The 25,475-nt window shown below is 31.9% G+C and overlaps 9 protein-coding genes across 13 annotated transcripts; 7 read left to right on the forward strand and 2 right to left on the reverse strand.

Annotated features, from left to right (window-relative positions):
• The first annotated feature begins 410 nt into the window (after positions 1–410).
• Positions 411–2,885, forward strand: LOC122405070 (chromatin assembly factor 1 subunit B). Its single transcript, XM_043409560.1, has 6 exons — positions 411–876; positions 954–1,086; positions 1,156–1,456; positions 1,532–1,795; positions 1,878–2,105; positions 2,363–2,885. The coding sequence occupies exons 1-6, from the start codon at positions 736–738 to the stop codon at positions 2,883–2,885; spliced, it is 1,590 nt and encodes a 529-aa protein (XP_043265495.1). The 5' UTR covers positions 411–735.
• A 571-nt stretch (positions 2,886–3,456) lies between these two features.
• LOC122395683 (tubulin alpha chain-like) lies at positions 3,457–9,154 on the forward strand. Of its 3 annotated transcripts, none has more exons than XM_043393473.1 (9): positions 3,457–3,543; positions 6,251–6,473; positions 6,562–6,666; positions 6,792–6,988; positions 7,505–7,597; positions 7,691–7,876; positions 8,385–8,633; positions 8,714–8,877; positions 9,028–9,154. In XM_043393473.1, exons 1-9 carry the CDS (start codon positions 3,541–3,543, stop codon positions 9,152–9,154), a joined length of 1,347 nt encoding a protein of 448 aa, XP_043249408.1. In that variant the 5' UTR covers positions 3,457–3,540. The 3 variants fall into 3 exon arrangements, with proteins under 3 accessions (XP_043249408.1, XP_043249416.1, XP_043249424.1); XM_043393489.1 differs by lacking the exon at positions 3,457–3,543 and adding an exon at positions 5,301–5,315; XM_043393481.1 differs by having other exon boundaries at positions 7,505–7,876; positions 8,714–8,779; positions 9,028–9,137.
• Positions 9,155–9,688: 534 nt separating this feature from the next.
• Positions 9,689–11,848, forward strand: LOC122405038 (BRISC and BRCA1-A complex member 2-like). Of its 2 annotated transcripts, XM_043409510.1 has the most exons (5): positions 9,689–9,815; positions 10,231–10,393; positions 10,506–10,804; positions 10,888–11,262; positions 11,327–11,848. In XM_043409510.1, exons 2-5 carry the CDS (start codon positions 10,306–10,308, stop codon positions 11,693–11,695), a joined length of 1,131 nt encoding a protein of 376 aa, XP_043265445.1. In that variant the 5' UTR covers positions 9,689–9,815; positions 10,231–10,305; the 3' UTR covers positions 11,696–11,848. The 2 variants fall into 2 exon arrangements, with proteins under 2 accessions (XP_043265445.1, XP_043265435.1); XM_043409500.1 differs by having other exon boundaries at positions 9,689–10,393.
• Positions 11,849–12,345: 497 nt separating this feature from the next.
• On the forward strand, positions 12,346–13,566 carry LOC122396758 (NAD(P)H-hydrate epimerase). Its single transcript, XM_043395452.1, has 2 exons — positions 12,346–12,664; positions 12,791–13,566. The coding sequence occupies exon 2, from the start codon at positions 12,807–12,809 to the stop codon at positions 13,509–13,511; it is 705 nt and encodes a 234-aa protein (XP_043251387.1). The 5' UTR covers positions 12,346–12,664; positions 12,791–12,806; the 3' UTR covers positions 13,512–13,566.
• Positions 13,567–13,815: 249 nt separating this feature from the next.
• Positions 13,816–14,793, forward strand: LOC122396834 (dynein light chain roadblock-type 2). Its single transcript, XM_043395578.1, has 3 exons — positions 13,816–14,036; positions 14,104–14,182; positions 14,257–14,793. The coding sequence occupies exons 1-3, from the start codon at positions 14,034–14,036 to the stop codon at positions 14,466–14,468; spliced, it is 294 nt and encodes a 97-aa protein (XP_043251513.1). The 5' UTR covers positions 13,816–14,033; the 3' UTR covers positions 14,469–14,793.
• A 608-nt stretch (positions 14,794–15,401) lies between these two features.
• Positions 15,402–17,467, reverse strand: LOC122404682 (XK-related protein 6). 2 transcript variants are annotated; one of them, XM_043408879.1, is made up of 4 exons: positions 16,927–17,467; positions 16,248–16,569; positions 16,014–16,169; positions 15,402–15,938 (listed from the first exon to the last, which is right to left on the reverse strand). In XM_043408879.1, exons 1-4 carry the CDS (start codon positions 17,224–17,226, stop codon positions 15,460–15,462), a joined length of 1,257 nt encoding a protein of 418 aa, XP_043264814.1. In that variant the 5' UTR covers positions 17,227–17,467; the 3' UTR covers positions 15,402–15,459. The 2 variants fall into 2 exon arrangements, with proteins under 2 accessions (XP_043264814.1, XP_043264806.1); XM_043408871.1 differs by having other exon boundaries at positions 16,014–16,569.
• A 512-nt stretch (positions 17,468–17,979) lies between these two features.
• Positions 17,980–18,755, forward strand: LOC122404696 (transmembrane protein 138). The gene is made up of 4 exons (XM_043408891.1): positions 17,980–18,113; positions 18,188–18,260; positions 18,378–18,552; positions 18,626–18,755. Exons 1-4 carry the CDS (start codon positions 17,980–17,982, stop codon positions 18,730–18,732), a joined length of 489 nt encoding a protein of 162 aa, XP_043264826.1. The 3' UTR covers positions 18,733–18,755.
• A 137-nt stretch (positions 18,756–18,892) lies between these two features.
• On the forward strand, positions 18,893–24,978 carry LOC122396777 (GPI mannosyltransferase 3). Its single transcript, XM_043395443.1, has 2 exons — positions 18,893–18,910; positions 23,530–24,978. Exons 1-2 carry the CDS (start codon positions 18,893–18,895, stop codon positions 24,976–24,978), a joined length of 1,467 nt encoding a protein of 488 aa, XP_043251378.1.
• On the reverse strand, positions 19,275–23,014 carry LOC122394850 (E3 SUMO-protein ligase ZBED1-like). The gene is made up of 4 exons (XM_043392004.1): positions 21,404–23,014; positions 20,856–21,271; positions 20,610–20,764; positions 19,275–20,514 (listed from the first exon to the last, which is right to left on the reverse strand). The coding sequence occupies exons 1-4, from the start codon at positions 22,685–22,687 to the stop codon at positions 20,192–20,194; spliced, it is 2,178 nt and encodes a 725-aa protein (XP_043247939.1). The 5' UTR covers positions 22,688–23,014; the 3' UTR covers positions 19,275–20,191.
• Positions 24,979–25,475: the final 497 nt, after the last annotated feature.

Here is a 25,475-nt window from a genome sequence, read left to right on the forward strand (position 1 = left end):
TAGCAAATTGGCTGCGATCCGCCTTGCGTAGGTCATCCATAAATATAGAGCTTCTTCGCTAGGTTAGTTTTGATTCTCACCGATTCATCAAAGATTCTAAAGTATTGCTACGAGGTATACAAGTAGATTTTCACCCATTACCATTTTCAATTCTTCCATAGTCAATTTACATGTATTTACGCAAACACTATAGTTGTTTCCCTATCAACACTAATTCAGTGAATACTTTCTCAACTGACCGCCATCCATGAGAAGAGGGCGCTAAAATCACCCTCAAATTTTCAGGTCGGTATGGCAGTTAGATTGGGCCACGAAAGTTCATAAGGTGTAAGGTCTATTCGTATACCTCGTCTGTGGTTGTACAATAATGCATGGTTAACTTTCATAAAATTTGGGATCTAGTGTCGCAAATTTAGTAAGAGAGAAAAGAAACTGTAAAGGGAAATACTGAATGCTACAATAATATCTATTTCCTTACGTCTGAATTTTTTTTATAAACGCAACGAGACAATGTATATATTGATATTTAGCATTTCTTCAAGAAAATACTAATCGTTATTTTTGTAACTTTAACGTTGCTTATTTTGCTATGTAATAATATTGATTGCGTGTAAAAAGAAATGTTATATTTTTTTGGCGGGAAATGTGACACTCGGAAAAGGTTAGCCATTGATCGATCTTTTTGTTATTATTACTGTAGTTTTACGTAGCGGCATTAGATTTTCGTGTAAAATTATGTGGTGCACGACTCCCGAAATTTCATGGCACAATCGAGATCCAGTTTTAAGTATCGATGTACAAGTTGGAATTTACGAAACACCGAAAGGTGAAATTTTCTGGCGGATTGCAACCGGTGGTGCCGATTCGCACGTCTTGGTAATATTCTACATATAATTCGTACGTCGAATATTTTATACGAGAATGTATGTAAAACTACCGTTTATTTTAATCAGATATGGCACTTAACAATAAACGAAAGAGGCGGAGCTACGGTAAAATGCGTAACAGATTTAGAGCGACATCAAAAAGCGGTAAACGTAGTACGGTTTTCACCATCGACAGATATTTTAGCTTCGGGGGACGATGGTTTGTACTTACACGATTTAATCGATTATATGGAAACCGATTGAAATTTAAACACACTTTTATTATCAGAGTCAACCATTGTTTTATGGAAACAAAAGGAAGACTGCGAATTTCACATTCTTGATGAAACTGAAAGTAAAGAACAATGGGTATCTTGGAAAGTCTTAAGAGGGCATCTTGAAGATGTTTATGATATCAGTTGGTCACCGGATTCTAATATGTTAGTTTCCGGTTCTGTGGATAACACTGCAATTCTGTGGGACGTACACAAAGGAAGATCCATGGCTATATTGTCCGATCATAAAGGTTTCGTACAAGGAGTTACCTGGGATCCATGCAATCAATATATATGCACAATAAGTACAGACAGGTATATCTGTGAAATTTTTTTTATCTACATGTTTAAAATCATTCCTTTATATTTAATTTATGATACGTGGTTTAGGATGTGTCGTTTAATTGATATAAATACTAAGAAAACCGTACAACGAGTTTATAAAGCTAAAATTCCAACACTGACCAACCATCCGCTAAAAGATAAAACAGTCCGACTATTTTATGACGATACCTTTAAATCATTCTTTAGAAGATTGACATTTTCATTAGACGGAATGTTAATTATCGTACCATCTGGTATAATCGAGCCAGTAGAAACTACGGAAAGGATATCAAATGCAACAATAATTTTTTCAAGACACAATTTGAAAGAGTAAGCTTCTTTTACTAATTTACTATATAATTTTATATAATGAATTTGATATAATGAATTTGATATATTGTATGGTTTTCAGACCTCTTATGTTGTTACCCTCTTTGGATGAATGCACTATAGCTGTTCGATGTTGTCCTATTTACTTTAAATTGCGAGAGAATGGCCCGGAATCTGTGATAACATTACCTTATAGAATTGTGTTTGCTGTTGCTACACAACATTCTGTATTAATATACGATACTCAGCAAATTTCACCAATTGCTGTAATATCCAATATTCATTATACTAGATTAACTGATATTGCATGGTAAGTAACAATCATTTTACCCTTTTTACCCTCAAAGTTACAGGTAGCATATTTTTTAATTAATCACTGATCGAGTCAAGAAAAGGTATAACATAATAAAGAAAACATTAACAGGATTTAGCAAGGTTCGAGTTGAAGTACGTTTGATAACACGTTAAATGCGGAGTTAATTTTGTTTCGCTCTCCACTTTGTTTCAATTTTTTATTTCCTTTAGTCCATCCATAACTGAAAACGTAAGGAATGTATTGTTTCACAGGTCAAGCGATGGTAAAATTTTAATAGCATCTTCAACAGATGGTTACTGTTCTATAATACACTTTCAAAAAGGTGAACTAGGTGATGAGTATAAAAGTGAAAATAATACTCTAGTAAAACTTGCCCTTGATAAAAATTCTAAACGGTCTCCAGTATCGAACAGTAGTACTAAAAAAATATCTGAAAATCCTTTGCCAATCATTAACACGGATAGTAACGCAATGGATATCGATACCGTGCGCGAAGTAAAAAGTGTTTCCAATAACCCGGAGAATGTAGTAGATGAAAATAAAAAATTATTAAATGATACTACTATTCAAGAAAAAAAATTAAATAACGAAGCAGAAGCCGAAGAAACTGAAGATATTCAATTAGTTTATACCGAAGAGAGTACTAGTGAAATCGCAAAAGTAAATGCAAAGGATACATCAAAAAATACGGAAGTACCTTTAATCGCTTCTAATAAAACACCGCGTAGGGTAAAGTTAATTACTCTTTCCAGTCCAAGGGGGCATAAAAAATAGTGAAGTGTCTAAAAATCGTGAAATACTACGCATATATGTACACATATTTTTTACTATTAATTTTTGTATTTTATATAGATTTAAATTACTGAAATATATTCAGTTAAAAAGAAATGAGACTCTCTTTAGAACTATGGCGTTAATTTGCGACCTAATTCCTGCCAGATTCTTACTGTTATTGAATTGCATGTGTTCTAATAGAAATTTCGTATACTACACTTCTCGAATTTTTTTCTAGAAATTGGATAGAATTTCGGGGGTATGTGTATTCACCAAAAATGATTGTAATTCACCTCCGCAACCGACAATAATTTTTTCCAAAACGATTTGAAATTTTTTAATTTAATTGTTAATAACTTTTTAACGAAGCCCCAGTCAAGAAATTGATGTTCTTGATTTTCGTCTTAGTTTGGCCTCTAGGATCTCCCGTTAAAATTTTTCCCAAGGTTAACCGAACACCCTGTATATCAGTTATCACTAATACTACTATAGCATCATATTTGTCGCCTGCGAAGACTAGAATGGATATTATATGTATATCTGCAAGTATTAATATGGCGCATCATAGTGATATGACTGTCCGCTAAGGTAGACAGTAGTCGAATCGTAGTACGTCCTGATACATTGCTACTCTCGAGTATTCGTACAAACAACGATGGTGAGTAATTTTGTTTATTTTGCGTTGATGTTTTTATGCTAGGAATAATTTACTTATAAATTATAATTAAACAAAACAGGAATAGCTTCATTTGGTCGAGTTTAAAATAAAACACTTTTTGTTAAAAAGAAATAATATAAATTTGAAATTTTTTTATCTAGGAAGATCGACATAAATCGCATTAATTGTCATAATTATTATTGGTCAAGTAGAACTTCCGCGCAGCGGTTACAATGTTAGATAATAGTTCGTAAATTGCAATGTAAAACTATGTAATTGCGATATCGTGTATAGCTGGATATTATCATGTGTAACAAAATTAGAATGAACTGTGTATCCACCTATCTCTATCGACCGATTGAAGAACTGTCGATAGTAAATCCTGTGTAAAATAATTGCCGAAGTCGAGACATTAGAACCCGATAAATATTTTACAAACTTGTAAATCGATTTTCAACTTTCGAAGCAGCGTGTCCGCGCAAGAGTTTAATACGCTTGAATATCGAATATAAATTTAAATCTTTCGAGTGTAATTATTTTCGATGCTCGAGGTGCTTTTCTCTTTTTATTTCGACCCATTGACGATTTGGTAAAACGAATGTTCGTAATATGTTCGTTATCGAAAGAAATTTCAATGAAAAATCAAATCGGATGAATTCCATAAGAAACGAATTACATTCTGCTTGATTTTACGTACATAAAATGTACAATATGTATATGTAGCAGTATACCATGTAGAAAAATAATTCCTTTTTTATTTATAAATTGTAAAATTGCGCCGTACAGCTAACGATGTTCGATCAAGCTACTATGGTTACAGTATGTCAACCCATAAAAATCGATTTTTAGCGTTGTATGTGTAGAGAATGTGATATATCGGAAGAGTTTACAGTGCGAGACAAAATGATAAGACATTTTATATGTATATTTACATATTCTGCAAAATTAGAATACTCCCTTAAGTTAGTACAAAACGCGGCGTGAACTTGTATGACATAATACATATAATATATCGTTTTGTTTTAAAAAAAATAACAACATTGTTATACCACAGAACTTAGTAATAAGACATTTAGGTAAAATCATTCTGAAATTATTATTGCTAATAATATTTAACATAGTAATTATTTCAAGTGTCTCGCCATTTTGTTCTGGACTGACTGTCTGTGTCTAGGCACGACGACAAATCTATCCTACGGTTATGACCACGTACGACTATTAGTTCTTTTTCAGAACGCAGCTAAATTATTAATTGATAACATTGGTAGGTCAAGGTGATAAAGCTTTACAACTTACTGACAGGTATAAGATCGCTTTATGTCGATGGAATTTCGACATGTCAGTTCGTAATCGTTCCTTGTTGAGTGACAGCTTATTTAGTTTAAAGACGCTGTCGGTAAATGCCGTCGAAGCGTCAGCTTGACCCTTCAGGTGTTGCTTTACCAACGGAAAGGCGTTAATTAAAATTTTTTTCTATGTAAAATGTCTTTTGATTTATCGTAAACGTTTGAATAAAACTCCTGTACAAAGATAAATGTAGCTACATAAATTCAATCTTTCGAATCTTGTTCGATGAAGAAGAGAAGTACAGTTAAATATTAATGATTGGTTTTATAGTAATAAAAAAATATAGAAGTGAAAGTGAATTAAAATATCGGCGTAACATTTAAGTAAATATAAATAAGTTTTATGCGCGCACCAAACTATATTCTGTGCCCGTTGATAACAAATATTAATTCAAGGAATTAGTTATTACTGAAATGGCAAAAAAGGTATGTTACTATAATCAATGACGACTTTCCTGTTCTTTTAAATTTCTTAATCTTTAACTAAAATCTCGCTGAACTAACTGATTAATTAAAAATAGTCAATATACGTACGGGGTGTTCGATCAACCCTGGGAAAAATTTTAATGTGAGATTCTAGAGGCCAAAGTAAGACGAAAATCAAGAATACTAATTTATTGATGGAGGCTTCGTTAAAAAGTTATTAACGTTTAAAGTTCCGCCCGTACTGAATTTTTTTCTAGAAAGTGGGTAGGATTTCGGGGGTAGGTCTATTCACCAAAAATTATTGTAATTGACCCCAGCTACCAAAAATAATTTTTCCAGAACGATTTGAAATTTTTCAATTTTGTCGAAAAATTTCACACCTCGAATTTTTTTCTCGAAAATGGGTAAGATTTCGAGGGTATGTCTAATGATAAAAAATGATTGAAATTGACCCCCGCAACCGACAATAATTTTTCCAGAACGATTTGAAATTGTTTTTTTTTTTCGCCGAAAATTTTCAGGGAAACATGTCAATGTATGGTCAGACACTACATTTTCGGTAAGGAATTTTTTTCTCGAAAGTGCGTAGGATTTCGGGGTTATGTCTATTCACCAAAAATGATTGTAATTGAGCCCCGCAACCAAAAATAATTTTTTCAGAATGATTTGAAATTTTTTAATTGAATTTTTAATAACTTTTTAACGAAGCCTCAGTTAAGAAATTGATATTCTTGATTTTCGTCTTATTTTGGCCCCTGGAATCTACCATTAAAATATTTCCTAGACGTAGCCGAGCACCCTGTATATTGGATAGTACAGCACAAGTTACCCCAGTAGAGAACTACTAACGTTTTATAATTGTTACAAGTATAGAATTCTACCGTTACTTAAACATATTGAAATTACTGGACAACGTTATTTACAAATTATTACAGCGGGAATGCATATCAATTCACATTGGACAGGCGGGCGTGCAAATGGGTAACGCCTGTTGGGAACTGTATTGTTTAGAACATGGAATTCAACCGGACGGGCAGATGCCCACTGATACTACTGTCGGTCACGGGGACGACTCTTTTAATACTTTCTTTTCCGAAACAGACTCGGGAAAGCATGTACCGAGAGCTGTTTTCGTTGACCTTGAGCCAACGGTGGTAGGCAAGTTAATTAATTGTTATTTGAAACTTGAATTTCATTCAACGATGATTTATCACTTTCAATTGACAATGTCTCGATGGTACTTTAGATGAAGTTCGTACGGGCACGTATAGGCAGTTATTTCACCCGGAACAGTTAATCACGGGGAAAGAAGATGCTGCAAATAATTATGCACGCGGACACTATACGATAGGTACGCTTTATTCGGATTTCCGCCGTTCTATAGGGGTTTCCAATAAGACCGATAGAACTTCAAATAATACGAAAGCTGCAATTTTTCCGTTTCGTTTGTCTAAATTAGCGAGCCTTAATTTTCAGGAAAGGAGATCGTTGATCTCACTGTGGACCGAATTCGCAGACTAGCCGATCAGTGTAGAGGTTTACAAGGCTTCTTAATTTTTCATTCGTTCGGCGGTGGCACAGGATCAGGATTTTCCAGTCTGCTAATGGAAAGATTATCCGCCGATTATCCTAAGAAAAGTAAATTAACGTTTAGCATTTATCCAGCGCCGCAGGTAAAGAAGCAACATAATTTGTTTCACGTTTGTGTAATGCAAGTTAAATATCTCGTACATACACCACGGAACATATCAAACAAAGGAAAATATTAATAAGGTGTCGCGATACTGTAGTTACGTTTACGATAATAATACAAATATGACACCTAAAGTGATAAGATATTTGATAGTTGATACTGATTAAGACTTCCGGGTGTAAGTCCTTTGAGGAAAGTATTCCGACGTTTTTCCAATACTGCAACTCTAGCTTCTTCAGAGGTCAAACAACACACTAATATTGATGTGTGCCGTATGGCTTAAGTCTGTTTAAGGTAGCTGTATTTATGTTAAGTTGACGTAGAATCAACCGTAGCAGAACATCGAATTAGCTACAGTCCATTATGCTATCAGATATTTCGAATCATCCACAAAAATATTTCCGCCATGTTTTTCCAATGTTCCGTGCTGTATGGGGCCGTAATTCGTCAGTAATAGCAAATATCGAGCGTATTAAAACTATCACGATTTATGCAGGTATCGACTGCCGTCGTGGAGCCATACAACGCGATTCTTTACACACATCCAACTTTAGAACATTGCGAGGTGGCCTTCATAGTTGATAATCAAGTTCGTACCCTCGTCCAATACCTGCGATTCCATAAGTTCAATTATAGCGGTACGATTCTTTATAACGATTTAATGATCGACCATCTTTCGCAGGCTATTTACGAATTATGCAGGAGAAACTTGAACATCGATCGGCCGACATACACGAATCTAAATCGTTTAATCGGTCAGATCGTTTCCTCTATCACTGCTAGTTTACGATTCGATGGAGCTCTTAACGTCGACCTCACCGAATTCCAAACGAACTTAGTGCCTTATCCGCGTATTCATTTTCCTCTTGTAAGTTATCGAGCAATCCTGCTAATTCTCCATGAGGCAATTACGCTGTCCAACAAGAATTTTGTTCTGCAATGTCCAGTAGGTGTTCCTAGTATCGTCCCTCCGCGAGAGGAAGTCGCAGCGTGTTTGTATCCCCACTCTTGCTGCAGTCCCCTGATTGGCTGTCACCGATCTTCGTCACCGTTTTCGACCAATTACCTGTGAGTCGGCGGATTGCTACAGGAACGGGGATGTGAACACGCTGTGCCTTCTTCTCGTGGAAGAATGGTAGAATTACCAGGATCACCTAGTAGATATCACAGAACAGAACAAACATTTTAATTTATTGTACAGCGTCTTCGTGTATTCGGGACATGTTTTAATTAAACCAGTAACGAGCAAACATAAACTTGAAAATCATAGTTTATTTACGTTTAAATTGTTAATTTATAGTATGAAATTTTTATTTACAACGTAGGTAATTGCTCGTCATTGATTTAAACTAGTATTTCTGACGTACTTTTCGTAGGCAACGTACGCTCCTGTTTTGTCGGGCGAGAAAGCTGGCCACGAAAGAATTTCGGTAGCGGACATAACGAGTTCTTGCTTCGAACCGAATCATCAGATGGTGAATTGCGATCCGCGTAGGGGTAAATATATGGCCGTATGCATGCTTTACAGAGGAGACGTCGTTCCTAAAGATGTGAACGCAGCAATCGCTATGATTAAAAGACAGAAACACGTTCAATTTGTCGAATGGTGCCCCACTGGTTTTAAGGTTAATTATCGAAAAAAAAAAAAAAAAAATATTCGACGAAATTAAGTAATGAATATGTTTGATACTTAAATTTCGTACAGGTAGGGATAAATTACCAACCACCCACTGTGGTACCAGGTGGTGATCTGGCGAAAGTGGAAAGAGCTGTGTGTTGCCTCTGTAATACCACTGCGATAGTCGATGCGTGGGCCAGAATTGATCATAAATTCGATCTTATGTACGCCAAACGAGCATTTGTTCACTGGTACATTTCCTTATCCTTTATCCAAGCATCTTAGTTAAACTGATACAAATTCTGTAATACAGTTTCTGAAAGATCCAATTTTTTTGGTCTTCGGGGCAATGTTAAATGCAACGTAAAATTATGCAATCGTAAATAAACGAATCATCGTAGGTTCGTCGGCGAAGGTATGGAGGAGGGTGAATTTGCAGAAGCCAGAGAAGACTTGGCTGCTTTAGAACTGGATTATCGTGAAGTACAGGAAGATGCAGCCAATACCGAAGACGAAGAAGAATACTAACATTATACAAAGTAATTCTAAGTACATATATCGGAAGTGGATTATTTACTATAAATTTTCTTCTGACTATATAATAAACTATGTTAATAACACTTGACTTTCCTTGCTATTCTAAAGAAAATCTATGTTGCGTCTTTGGTTTTTCATTTGTTTTAAAATTGAAAGTGTACTTAACCAATTGCTACTGTGTACATACCATTACAAAACAACGCGCAACGTTTTACAGAGAAACCGGAAACAAGCAATACCTAATGGAAACATGACTTTTGTCAAAATATCATATTAGTAAAAAATTTGTTGATACACTTAATAAAATTAGTTGGAAATTATTGCGTTTCAAACATTTTGATTCATTATTTATTACTTGAATAAAGTATGTTTTAAGAATTAGAGTTTTCGCATTGACTGTACGTCGACTAAAAATTGGAGTTGACGATACGCTGGTTCGGGTGTAGTCGGAGACGTTCGGCCCACGTTACTGTTGCCGGTTGTTTCCGGAAAACGAGGCCTTCAGTTGCCGAACAAAAGCCAAAAGATAACGACGTAGTTAATAGTTAATGTAAAATGATAACATAGAAAGATCTAGAAATACTGCCGCGTAAATTGTTTGGCGTTTTTCCTTTCCTCCTCACAACATGAACATAACCTGCTCCAACAGTCTGTAAGATTCGTGGATATCTGTCGCTAGTACCAATCTACGTTTAACTACATCCCTAGAATAAGTAAAACTAATAATAGTACATATTGAATCGTTTGTAAATAACGTTTTATATTTAATTGATACCCTGTTTTCGACAATGGATTCAAACGAATTATAATTGATCTTTTATAAAACACCATCATCGTCGTTATTGTTATCATTGTGATCGTTAGCATTAAAAGCAGGATAAAGCCAATCGAATGACAAGACTGTTGTATTCATAGAAAAATTCGTGCAATGTGTAGTTTTAAACGTCAATTTGGCATGTGCGTTTGAAAACATTTGCTTTCTAAAATAAGGAAACATCACATATTTATAACATCGAAGAAATGTAATTCGTCGAGTATCATTTGTTTACAAGGAATTTGCTTGATAGGTTAAAGCATCGTACTGAGCATACAATTTATCACAATTTACGAAATTTTTGATTACATAAAACACAACTGTTAATATGTTGAATCAGAAATGTGAAATTTTCTTACCGGTAGACTCATATATTGAGCCACTTTTAATACGTGTTTTAAGCAATGATAAACTTGGTAAGACATAATACTAAACATACTTTTATATCAAATATATTCCACATTATTTCATGTTATACATTATGTGATATTTTATATTCATCGTATTGTTTCTTAATATCTTCTTAAGGAATAAGTTACGAGACAATCAAAGCAGATTCCGTATCGTCTAGCTGTGGCAAACAAAAAGGAGATCGTTTTAAATTATCTATCCCCTATGCTAGACAGATTCTAACTTGGAATGTATTTTTTGACTCTCAGTGCCCTGAAATGGGACCTGATTTCATATTTAACGATAATTTCTTAGCGGACATGGATGTAGATATCTTGTCTAATAAGATACCTAGTCTTGCTAAATGGAATCCTAATAACGAAGATGCATTATTAAATGTCCTTATGGAACTTTTATCATGTTATAAAGAATATCAGGTTGGCAATTTAATGATTATTATGTATTTGATGCATACTCTACATAAAGCATACTCTCTATAACATTTTTTATTTTACATTAGATACAATTACTTCAAAAGCAAGTGGAATTAGAACGTGAATATAGTACATTAATGAAAACAGAAATAAGACTACAAGATGTTGAAATAATATTGTTGCCATTCGGTTCCAAACCAACAGAGGCTAAATTCTTAATCAGCTTGTCAGTTGATCTTTCACAGTTACAAAATTATAGTTGTAAATCAGAAAATTATGTAGCAATATTAATTGTAACATATTGTGGAACAAATTGGAGCCGCATTATATCGCACCTTCACTTAACTAAACCTTTAGAAGATGTTCTTGGCGGAACAAATGCAATGCAGTTACCAAACTTCCCACGAAATAAATTTTTATTTGATTATGTAACAGAAGTAAAAAAGTTTATAACGGAAAAGGTATGTGATTTCATCCGACTAAATTTTAAGATTGTAATTTTAACATAGTAAATTATTGTTCTAGATAAATTCATTAGCCCAAAGTTTAACAAAACGAAGAAATTTTATAGGTGGTTTGCTGAGCAATCATTATTATGCTTTAATTGAATACGATACGGAAGATTATACTTATGCAACACTTTTATTTGATGTTGAAGATTTTCACTTTGTAGTCTACATACAGCTACCTTTAGGATTTCCTCAAGAACGACTTATAGTTTCGTTACAATCAATATATCATATGAAAGATCAGTGTGTTCCATATACTGAACAGATAAAAAATTTTCCTTACAACGCCCAGTGGGAACCATATCGAATGATAAAAAAATTAATGAAACATATTCTGTGCAGTAGTAAGGATTTTAAGTATAATTCTATTAAAACCTGTTCTTAATAATCTATTTTAAAACTCAATTCATAAGTTATAATTTATTACAGTTACTTTTAACAAAAATGACATTGTCATTTGAATACTTACATACTTTATATTTGTTATTTACTTGTGTATTGTAGAAATTGACGAATGATATTTTTTTTTTTACATTTTCATGTGTGTATATTTATATTCAGGGTGGTTCATAAATGTATGCTTATAATGCAGGAAACAAATCTGTATACCAAAAAAAATGAGAAACATAATATGGATATATGTCCTATATTTCTTAGTTTTCGAGTTATAAATAATTAAAGAGAATGCTTACCTTATGCGAATTCTGACTCTAAAGAAAAGTCTTTCTAACTTCTAAATTAAATTTTCGCAGTTTGGCGGAAAAACCACAAGACACCCTATACATATACATAGTTTGAAAATACAAGAAGTAAAATAAGTGAAATGCTTCCATTCAATAGGTCCTGTTAGATACTATATATTTTATATAAAAGTTTCCTTAAAAATCAATAAATAACAAATTATTTCAGTTATCGTTTGTTATTGGCTCGGTCCGTATATACGCGAGGTTTGAGCAGTTATTTTCGAAACCGTTTCAACCATTGAAAGATATTAAAAAAACTTTAGTTATTTACGATATTAAAATATTCCAAAAATGTTAAATATCTAGAAATAATATAGTTTGTTTGAAAATTGTGAAGAGTATAAGTTTCATATTCAACCGCTACTTATATTTGTACTGATCTGTGTAATATCTGTCTACCTATATGTCTACCGATCTGCGTGCTGAAAATTTCGACTCGCTCTGACGTTCGATGTAAATGGTACGATTTACATTTTGAGAAAGTTAAAAATTAATTAAAACGTACGTGTTTTTCTTGAAAAGACTTAAAGTGACCAGAAAATAACGGAAGCTTCTACTTATCGTTAATATTAACGTTTGTTCGCATTAATAAAGTAAAGGAATAACACATTGTAAGAGGTTATAATATCGTTTCTTACTGTATAATTCCATTTATTGAAATTATAAATGGTATTATATGTAAGAGGTTTTATAAAATCTGCTTTGTTTAACAATAAATGTGTTTTCTTTTTTGGAAGAAAATCATATACCACCATGGTGAAATACTTGAACCAACAGGAAAGCATTAACATAGACAAAGATTTGTTTGAAAAATATAAATTCAGCGTGGACCAATTAATGGAACTCGCTGGGCAGAGTTGTGCTGTTGCCATTGCTTCTACTTATACTTCGTTAAAATGTTCAACGAAAAAGATTCTGGTCTGTTGTGGTCCAGGAAATAATGGAGGAGATGGCCTTGTCTGCGCTAGACACTTAAAACAATTTGGATACTCCCCCGAAGTTTATTATCCTAAAAGGACGAGTAATATTTTATACGAAAATTTATTACATCAATGCGTTGAAAATGATATTCCTCTGTTGGGAAACGAGTTGGAAAACTTTGATTTAAATCGCTCGTGCGATTTTCTTCTAATAGTAGATGCTTTATTTGGATTCAGTTTTAAGCCACCTGTAAGGGAAACATTTGTTCCAATTATATCTTTATTAGAAAACACAAGCATACCTATTTGTAGTATAGATATACCATCGGGTTGGGATGTTGAAAATGGACCATCGTCGAAGGGCGACATAAAACCAGAGATGCTGGTATCATTGACAGCGCCAAAAATGTGTGCTCAGAAATTCAAGGGAAAATATCATTATTTAGGTGGCCGATTTGTACCTAAAAAATTGGAGAGGGAATATAATTTGAATCTACCCGAATATTCAGGAACTGATTTAATCGTACCTTTGTGTTAAGTTTCGATGGGAATATTAAATTATTCGTTGTTATGAAATATTTTTTCAATTTTTATTACACGCTATACGTATTGTAATTAATAAATAAAATTTTTACAAATATTCAATGAAAAATCAGAATGTAGTTTTTGTATTACATTTCTTGCAGAGAAACTTAGTATACATAATTTTTTATCAAATAAAATTTTAGTATTTTATTGTCACTATAATGCTCGATTTATACATGTGTTCCATCGGATTAGTGTTTGAATTTAATTGGATAATTTGAATTTACCGCTAGGTTACTGCCTGTCGTGTATAGGTGGCGTTTAAATTCTAACCCAAACCCAACAAACTTAACGTCTATTAGCGTACCTTTATACGTTCAATGTTATTTATAAAATATATGAACAATTGAGTAGGCAGTAGGATCCAAGCAACGGTTTGGTGTTACCAAGTTCGTCGTATATATTCCGGTTACCGTTCTTGTAACTATTATTGCATTATATTCAACGAAAAAGAGTCATTAACATAATTTAAAAAATGGTAAATTTCCAATGAATCATACATTTCTTTTACAAATCGCTTTGGGTTAAGATAATACTTGTTTTAGGCACAAGAAGTGGAAGAAACTATGAAACGTATTCAATCTCATAAAGGAGTAGTTGGAACAATTGTTGTCAATGCAGAAGGTGTGTTGTATTCATATAGAGACTAATTATTAACATAACTGTTACAAAAAATGTAATAAAATTCTGGTACTTAGGTATTCCAATCAAATCTACATTGGATAACACTACAACAGTTCAGTATGCAGGTTTGATTAGCCAACTGTCTGATAAAGCACGATCTGTTGTTCGAGATCTGGATCCGACAAACGATCTTACTTTCTTACGTATTCGTAGTAAGAAACATGAAATAATGGTTGCACCAGATAAAGAGTTCATACTTATAGTAATACAGAATCCAGTCGATTGATATCAAAACAAAAAGATAACATATATAAAAATATATGCTTTATTATTTGTTGATAAATTATTTTATGTAGCACATTCCATTTTAACATTAAGTATTCAATATTACCATTATAGGAAAAGTAACGTTTGATTTTTATTTCTCAGTATAGCTTTTGAGAATGTGCTTTATAATTGCTTCTAAATTGCTGCGTTCGAAAATAACTAAAAGGAAATATTAATTATTAATGGAGAATTTCAGTTGCCACAGTTTTCTAAATCAAAAATTTGTCATTTAGTATAAATAGTACCATTAAAAAATTCATGTGTTATATTATTCATATTGTTGTTTTTAAATAAATTTCGATTACAAGGGTGTTTCAAATCAAGGTTTTATTTACAACAAAATCACATATAAATCTAAAGAAAATAATTTTTTTATTACAAAAGTATATAAAGTACATCAAATTTATAAATGGTAAAGCTTACAAAATTTATAATACATAACTAAAATTATGATTTCCGAGTACTTACATTAAAAATATAATAATTCTCTAATACGCGCGTATAATTACACGAAGAGCACAATAACAATTGTATAAACTATATAGTACACATAGTATTTTCTAGTCACGTCGTTACTTGGCAGTATATATTGCATAAAAAGTATTTACAATTCATTTTGTGTATAAAATTTATGCTAGAATTCATTCTTTTACTAAACTATAAACATTTATAACTATATGTATAAGTATGTATATCATTTATACTATGTGTATAAATATTTATAGATTAACATTTTTGATTAGGTATTCAAAAAAAGATATTCTTTTAATTGAATCACATTATTAAAAGATAATATTTGATACCTGAACAGTCAAATGTGAAATTCAATGTACAAATGCTGTTTTAGATTAAATATTTGTACGATTTATAGGCAATAAATAAATTAGCTCGATTTAATTTAAAATATTTCTGAATGAGAGTGAAATATTTTACTATGGACTTTGTCAAAATTATGTATTTTCAGAATTTTGATGTTTTAAGGAAGGATGAAAAACGCTATAATAAACAATCATAGCTGTTATACCTAATAAAAATGGTATAATACAAAGAATAATAAGTACATTGAAGTACCAAGCATTTTTGACTTCATTCGATGAAGTGTACATCCAAAGTACACTTGCTACTATATTTTCAATAAAACAGATTATATAAAAAGTCACGTGTTTAAGGAACGTGCTACCATCTACTGCATTCAAATATATAAACACATGAACTACACCAATTACTAGGGAAAATAATATGGAATAAACGCGTTCTTTAACTTTCGGAGGACAATGCGGAGCATGATTATAATTCTTACAAAATTCTAGTATTCCATGAGAATCTATAATAATCCAAGCAGTCATACTGATCCAATGACAAACGCAACCAATTGCTGTATATATTGGCCATACACTTGCAATAACACTTAAAGACAATATTCTTGAGACTGAAAAATTTTTATATATGTATATAAATGTAGATTTTTAGTATTCTCATATAATAATAATAATAATTTATTTACCTGTTGTACAGAAGTGCCACAAAAATTGAAGAATTGTTCCTGTAATACCAATATTTAGCTTATCTTGTTGAGCCAATCTAATACTACGGTGGTAACTAGCCATAACCCATCCCATACTTCCGAGCGAGCTAAGGATACTAGCTATTTGATGAATAACTACAACAAATACAAATATAATGTTCGCTTTGCAGTTGATATTATAACAATTAATTAGATGTACAAAAATATAGGTACATTCGAAATTTAGATTGTTATGGTAGTTCTTCAGTAATATAGTTAATTGCAAAATTTGTTGAGGAGCTGCTTCAAGAAAGCATTCAAATACTCTTAATAAAGCAACATCTTGATCTTCTTTACACATCTTGAGATAATATCGCCTTTGACCATTACGATCGTCCAGTTTTTGAAATTTATATGCTTTTAAAGCGTACTTTAATGTTTGATAATAACGAAGTACTGGAGCTAATTGAAATGCAACAACTACAATACAGAATAGCTTCTTTGTTAACATTGCATGTATACATTTGTATTGAGATCGATTTGATGTTGTACTTTCCTATGAAACAAAAAGAAATTATTATCTTAACACAACCGAAACAAAAGTGCAAGTAAATATTGAGACTTGTTCCCCCTTCCTTTCTTAGAATTGCATCATACTTTGTACAAAAGAAGACAAAAAATTGTGAAATCTGACGTCGAACAAATTTAAAACAAAATCTGAAACTAAAAAATAAAATTGACCTTACTGAAGTTCTATCTAGCTTTATGCATTAAATAAAGAAACAATACTGCTGTAATTGGTATATTTAAATATAGTTTTAAGGAAGATAAGATAAGTAATCTTGGTGTATCTTTGTTAACAAATTGTTATATTTAATTATACCAATTTCTTTTGTCCCGTGTGATATTTTACCTCCTCATCTTGGAGTATCATTTTTCTACTAATTATGACATTTATAAGCGAAGGTAGAAAAATGAAAGTAATTGTCCATGCAAAATATGTTGTTTTTCCGGCCAATAAGTATCTTATGGCAAGGCTCATATCGATTGCCATATCTACGACATGCATAAGGATCGAGGATCCGAGAAAAAAAATATCCAAGTAAGATATACTTGGATTTTTCAAAGGAGCATCGTTATCGTCGAATTCCAATACAGGAAAAATACCAATTATTTGTCGCGTATGCAGATGCTTATTATTTCGAATTTCCATTCTCGTTTTTTTGTCAAACAATTTCAAGTATCATAATTTACATTTAAGTATGCAAAGCAGTATCGATTGTACAGTTTAAATTCATCGTATGTTTATTTCATATATACCCATAACCTCAATATGAGTATGTATATCATATTATTTTATTATTTGGCTTGAAACAATACACGAATTAAAAAATACACGAATGTATTCAAATTACTATGGGAAGACAGTTCAATACACTTATTTAAAAACCTAATCAGTGCGTAACTTGTCATGTATCGATTCACGCGTCACACATTCAAACGTGTCAGAGTAATTTGAAAATTACTATACAAGAGATACTGACGTCGTCTGATTTGCTTCGTGATACAGAGTTCATTTATATTAATATTTTCATTGTTCGAATAATTATAAGCGTAAAGAAGTTAATTTATGCGATTCAGCTGTTTTCCCAATGATTTTTATGTCGGAAGGATGTACAGTTCCGTCAAATTATTATTACTCGCGTATATGTAATTATAATCTTTCAAATTATTATTACGATTCTGTTATATTGAACTAATAATGTATTTCTAAACAAAAGCGTTTCAGAAAGTGCTTTGTTGTCGCATTATTTCATTCATCTTTATTGTACTTTCGACTGAGCAAATAATTTTGCGACTCGCTGTACATTTGCGTTACCATAGCAATCATTAGAATGCATATAACAATACAGTAATAACACTACGGCATTCTGTATCTATCGGAAGATCCTTTTATTCGAGATAAATGAACACATTAAGTACAAAGAAATATTTAGTTACTGTAATTGTGCAGTACTTGATATTGCTTTTCGACGTTTTCGTAAATTCGTTTGCCGTTTTTTCTCGACAGAATCCAATTAATTTACTGATCGTCTATGTGTATGTAAATGCTTTTACTTGAAATTGTTAAATTCTATTTAGGTTTAAACATTGTTTCAATTATTGTTTTTAAGGATTCAAGACTTGTGTATTGTTATGACCCTTACTGTTCTTCTAGTTAATTTTTTTTCCACCTACATCTTCCAGGTAACTGTTTAAAGAATAATAATAAAAATCTGACATTTAATTTTCACATAATGTACATTGCAAAATCTAGTTATTTATCAAACATTATATATTAATAATATACAATTTTTTATGCAGGTTGGACTGATACAATTATTATATACAAAATTTCGTGTTACATTAATATTGTGTATTGTATATATAATACTAAGCATTAGCCTTCACACTTGGGACATTAAGATGAATTGGTCGTCATCCTTCAAATATCACTGGACTAAAGATTTTCATGTTCTTTATTCATTGCACAGAGGAGGTAATAAACTAAGTAAAGAAATTATACGTATTTCATATTTTTAAGCTTTCCTCATATTTAATTATATTTAAAGTTGCAGTTTTATATTACTATTTCTATAAGAGAGCATCTCTCAGAATTGCAGATCCAAGATTTTATGAGAATTCTATGTGGATGCAAAATCAGTTCAGTCTTCCATGACTAAAGTTTTTTAATATCCAGGGCAATGTAAGAATATAAAATTAAAGTACGATAAGCGATAGAAATACAAAATAATTAAACTTTTTTTAATGTCTTTGTATAAATCAATTTTGTTTACTTTATGGCAACTATACAATTTTATTTAACATAGAAAACTTAAATGAAGTTAATACCTATAGTTAGATACTAAAGAAACAATTATTACGGTCTAATCTAATCTTTTCGAAAAATAGTTATGTTCAAATAAATACAGTATACAATAACACTTAACATCTTAATGTGTTATGAGAATAATTCACATTTATGTACAGTATAAAAATTATTATTTTAAAGTATTTTTTACAACTGTGTCGACATCTTACAAAAATAAAGTGTAAAACTTTGTACAATTTTTATAAATATGGTTACCATATTTAAATTCATATGAAACATACATAAATCATATTATGTACATTACATTACATTTAAGCATTTAATTATAAGTCACAAGACAAATAAATTGGGAGAAATATATCCATTATTTATGATACAAAATGCTGAGTTTGTACTACTTAGTATTTAAAAATATAAGTTAATATCACAAGAATACACTTCTTTAAAGTGCATTAATGCAAAAATAGAAGTCGGAAATAATTTAATAATTTTATACATTAATTTCTTGACTATACTTATTCCCGTTATTATCGTCTTATACTTATGATGTTCGAAGTGTCATTAATCTAACAGTTTTTTTAAGTATACAGACGAGTTTAGCGTTTCATTACGTTAAACAATCTATTGTAAATTATGCATTGAATTATGGTTGCAATGTTATGTTAATTATCATCAATAAGAATTATTTGAGAATAATAGAAACAATAAATAAAAAATCGGGATTTGAATTATTTGAACGGAATACTCATTGAATTAAAACGTTACTTTCGATGCTTCACAATGATACATAACATTTTAAAGTTTTCATACCTTTAAGTATCTTATACGTTTTAAAAATGGAAAACTATTATTTCTTTTATTACTTTTTATAAAGATTATCTTTTTATTTCCTTAACTATCATTATATCTTCTGGTTTTTTTTAAAAATCTCTATACAAGATCGATATCCAAAATTCTTCGTGAAACAGTAAAGTTCATAAGATTGTATAGCTCTTTGGATACTTTTAAACCTTCATACACTCTCTTCTTACAGTTTGAAAGTACGAAATTTATGTTAAAGTTTGATGAAAATAAACTTATATTTTTGCAGTACCTGCATCCCCGTTAAATTCATGTCGGCATCCACTGTCTCAAAACGTTTAGAAAATGTACTCAAACATTTTTTAAACTCTACTATTAGATAATTCTTATGAAAAGTGCATTATATAATGTAAATCATATAAAAAAACTATTAACATTTTTAAGATTGTTTCGCGTGGTAGAAAGTAGTACCTTCAAAAAACTTCAGCATAATTTAATTTTCTTCTCAAACAGTATGATTACCATGGAGAAACAGTAATTTGTCTATCAAATGAGGAGGTAACGCAGCTCGCCTCGTATCGTATAAAACTTGCACTTCTGCTGGGATTCTAGCAGGTGGTGCGCAACATGCAGGTACACAATTATATCTACAAGCCAGTTTTCCTAAATTCGGACACTTTGCAGAAATTTTAGCCCACCACTGAAGAGGACAGTAATCAAGGGGCGCGGTCGATTCTGAATGATACTGTACAAGTTCAAGATCGGCCTTCTCTTCTGCAGGCATTCTATTTTTTGTTGAACATAATCCTCCAAGTAAAAGTTCCATGCCTATATGTAATTACACATAAGATAGAATAATCGTGTTTTAAAGATCATGAACAACAAAATCTGTACATTTACATGTTTATAATATTTGTACATACCTGATAAACGGACTTTTTTATTTGGAGGATCTTCTTCAACTTTAATAGTCATATTGTCTCCAGATTCTTCTTGTATTAGTTTTGTCAACATTTCTTTTATCGGAGTCGCAACTATGTTCTTATCTTCTTCTGTAGCATATGGTAGCTGTTTAAATCTAACGCAAAACGTGCAGTTTCAGTTGTATTTGCATTCATAGATTTACGACAGAAATGATTTAAAATATAGATTTTATAATCTGTAATTACCTTGGATCTAGAGTAGTTGCAATTTGAAGTAAAAGGGTAACATTGTAGTCTGCATATCTATCACAAAGCATATCGGACAAAGATTCTTTAAAAGATCTTGCTGTATCGCTGTCAGACTCTTTTATTTTAAGATGAGAAGATACAAGTTGCCAAAGTAATGGTTTTAATAAGGATATTAAAGGCATTTTTTCTTCGCTAAGCGTCATAATAGTAACTTTAAACGGTTCAAGGACATTTACAAGATCTTCTACAACTTTCCACTGGTCATTTGTTAGATCGACTACTTCTTGATTAACACCTTCCATGCTCTCCAAAATTGATGTTACTATATTCCTACGTAGGACCATTTGTTCAAGCATGTTGTATGTAGATGTCCATACAGGAGGATAGTCCATCAGCATAGTGTTTTCCTCTAGCTATAATTATAGTAAATGTATTTTAAAATGATATAACGAGTTACAGTTATTTTAACCAAGGGTTAATGCCACGATATGCCATGAGTGTCATTTCAGCTTAAGCAGTTAACGATGAGAAGTTTTCAGTTTTACCTCTAATAATTGTTCTTGCATAGCTAAAGCTGCAAACGCGGCTGGGTGACTTATAATAGCTCCGATAGCTGCTCTACATTTAGACAATATAGTGCTAACTTCTGGATTCTCGAAACAAGCTTGAGCACATACTTGCAACGTATAAAGTAAACAAGGAACCAACGTTAATCCTCGATCTGTTAAAGCAGTAATTAATTCTGTTCTAGATGTGGCTATTACTACTGCAGTTATCCTCTCCATTTTCAAATCCCAATCGAGTAACAAAGAATCTATCGTAGTACCCCACTGAGATTCCTCCCAATCCAAGGGTGCATGAATTGTACTTAATACTTTACATTCTAAAACTGGTTCGCCAGAATTTTGATAGTACACAGAGATAGTAACAAAACGTTCGTCGGAATTTGATCTCCACTCTTCAATCGTCAAACCCACTTCGCTAGCAATACAAGATAAACTTGTTGTCACCGATTCTCTAAATGTATCGTAAATCTTTGGTATTATTTCTTCTTCTAATTTATTTTTACTAGGGATTTCGCAAGGGGAACGTAAAGTTGCAACTAGCCTTTGAAAACCTCGACCTTCCACTACTTCTGGTAATTGTAAGTCCATTATGATGAATTCGGCTATAGCATCGGATACAGTTTTTCCATCGATACTCGACTGATTGATAGAATTATCTTCCGGCATTAGAAAGGCTACATTTTGACTATTGTTTCCGATATTAGAATTACTTTTTATCATAACTCTTAACGGTTGACCAATTGTAATGTCATCTTCTATGTTGGATAAACTTATATTTGGGTCGGTCACAAACTGAATATCTCCGTCTATTTGGACAGTACCGTCTGCATTGGTAGTATAAATATGCTGAGCAGAGGTTAAACCTGCCTTCAGTAATCTCTTTTGTGCTCTACGCTCTTTTGTTTCCTGAGAAAGAACCTGTCTACGTGGAGGATTTGTAGCTTCTAATTCTAACAATTCTTGAGCATGTTTATTTTGCAAGTGCATGCGTAAATTACTAGTGTTACGATTATATGCAATTTGTGTTTTGCATAATATACAAATAATTTTTACTTTAGTGAGAATATCTCCATCATCCGTAGCTGGAAATCCAAAAAATTTCCAATAAATACTTCTCATTGACATAGGTACCACTAATTTCTTGTAAGTATAAGTGTGCTTTTCTTCCATCATTTTAGCAAGTACCATTTGCATCTCGCTTTTGGAGTCATCTGTTGTAGCAGATTTTCCGTTGTTAGGCAATGTTATTGATTTACTTTCCATGATAGTAAATCAAAATGCGTAAATGCGGCACTTATTATCTTTTAGGAATTAAATACACATATACAGTATTTCTCGTATTTCTACTAACTCATAGCGTTTGTTTCTCATCAAAATGGAGGATATTTGTTGCATAATTTAAAATGAAATTGTTTAAAACGATGCATGCTTCGTTTTACAAATTCGTGTCCAGCTCGTGCTTATAAAGGGATAACAAATTTACCGCGAAGAATCCGATATCTCAAAGCAGCGTTTGACGAATTATTTTACAGATATCGAACTTCAATTTCTCGTTTCGAAAAGAACGATGCACTATCGGTTATCGACCACTACTCGTAACGATGCTATCGACTTTAGTTCTCTTGTTCAAAGAAATATCGCTACGTAGAGCTCTCAACTAATCGATCCCACAAAATGACGCATTTTAATATAGCTCCATCTGTATCGATTACTCGAAACTATTCTATATATTATTCTTCATACCGAATGCACAGAACGATTTTATAATCTTATTTAAATGCAACGATAATTCAGTTCAATGTTAAATTGTTTACGTGTATTGTACAGTAGCAAATAGTTCTTCGTAATTGATAACAAGAGAAAATGAATTCCCGTAATGGATTCTCTAAAATAATAAATGAATGTAAAGTAGTGATTTCTAGTGATATAAAATGTTTCGAAAGGTTATCAGGCCTGACATTTTGAGTGTTTGTATTTTGCGTTGTGATCATTTTGTTTCGTCTAAATTTTTGAAGGAATATATCCTCGATATCTTCAAAAAGTCTACTAATTTCTAGTGTATTACTGATAGATAAAAAAAAATGCATTTGTCTAAGAACAATAAGGTGTTGTCTATCTTAATGGTATGGAGGTTAACTTCCGTATTCCTTGTACAAACTGCCCATGTTCCGGATGAGTATTGGCAATCGGTAGAAGTGGCTCATCGTTTAGCATTTGGATATGGATATCTCACGTGGGAATGGCATGCAAAAATTCGCAATTACATCTATCCATTCTTGATATCTATCATCTATCGAATCTTGGCATTGGTGTCTTTGGATCGTGTAACAATCTTGACGGTATTACCACGAATGCTTCAAGCAATTGTCTGTGCTTACGGAGAATACAGATTTTATCAGTGGACAAAAAACAAGTGGACATTATATAGTTTATGTTTAAATTGGTACTGGTATTATTGTGCCTCGCGTACATTAATAAATACTGTAGAAACAGCATGTACTATGATAGCTTTGTCGATATTTCCATGGCGCGATAGTAACGTTAGAAACTTAAACTTCTTATGGATCGTGGGATTTCTATGTATGATAAGACCTACTGCTGCTGTTATATGGCTACCCTTATGCCTTTATCATTTATGTACAAGTTCGCGAGACAAATTAATGTTAACATGTCGATATAGCGTGATATGCATAGTTTGTTGTTTAAGTTCAATATTATTGGATAGTTACTGTTATGGTACACTAGTCGTTTCACCTTGGGAATTTTTAGTTGTAAATGTATTTCATAGGATTGGAGACGTATATGGAACGCAGCATTTTTTGTGGTATATTCTCTGTGGATTACCAGCACTTTTAGGAGTATATTACATTGTCTTTTTATTATGTATTTGGCAAGTAATTAAATACTATGCTTGTTTTCATCGTCAGGCAATCATGTTAATTGTCATTGGATGGACAATCAGCGTTTACTCATTATTGTCTCATAAGGAGTTTAGATTTTTATTACCTTTATTACCAATGTTAATATATATATGTACTTCCTGTACATTCCGTTTAAATGTAAAGTTTGCAAAAATAGGAAGAAAAATTTTTATAGCGCTGTTAGTAATTAGTAATATTATTCCTGGTGTTTACTTTTGCGTGATACATCAACGTGGATCATTGGATGCGATGGACGTTCTTCATAAAGAAATTGTTAACGCCGAGAATACAACTAACATATTATTTCTCACACCTTGTCACGCAACGCCTTTGTATAGCCATTTACATGTAAATGTATCTGTAAAAATATTGACTTGCGAACCTAATTTGTACAATATTGCAAATTACGTGGACGAGGCGGACGCATTTTTCGCAGACCCAATTCACTGGCTTGATCATAATTACAATAACAATGAAAATGCTATAATACCTAGTTATATAGTAACATTTGATAATATTTCATCAAAAATAGGACAATTTCTAGAACATTATCAAGTTATGTCTAAATTGTTTTATACGCATTTTCCTCAATCAAATTATGGAAAATATATTCATATATATAAACGCAAATAAAAACGTGAAATTTTACTTTACGGCAAATGAAAGTGAACAGACTATTTCTTATTTCCATGACTATTTTTGTTCAGAATTTTTTTAAACGTTCATTCTAAATAAATCCTAATTCTTGTAAACTTCTGAATAGTATTAAAATCATTAGGAATACTGTAGAGTAACAATTACACTATTAAACTATTGAATATTTGTTATTTTTTCATAATAATTTAAAGAAATGTTGAGAATAACCTAAAGCATCTCAGCAGTGTTCGACGTGTATGAAAAGGCATGATAAATTTTCTCGGCACTAAATGCGTTAAAACGATTCAAATGAATCAAATTTCGACGATGAACGTATTAATTATCCACAGTTCTCTGCGTTAAAAATTCTTATTCGCGCCATATTTTAATTGCAAGGTGCCCCCTCTAGAGGTTGCGTCTCCAACTTTGGCAAATACAGTTCTAACAAATGTAACCTAATAGATAATGCAGATTTTACAGGATAATTCATAATT

This window comes from Colletes gigas, unplaced genomic scaffold (assembly GCF_013123115.1).
Source record: "Colletes gigas isolate AHSC1104 unplaced genomic scaffold, ASM1312311v1 Colletes_gigas_Sc00001, whole genome shotgun sequence".
In the NCBI taxonomy this organism is placed as follows: Eukaryota; Metazoa; Arthropoda; class Insecta; order Hymenoptera; family Colletidae; genus Colletes; species Colletes gigas.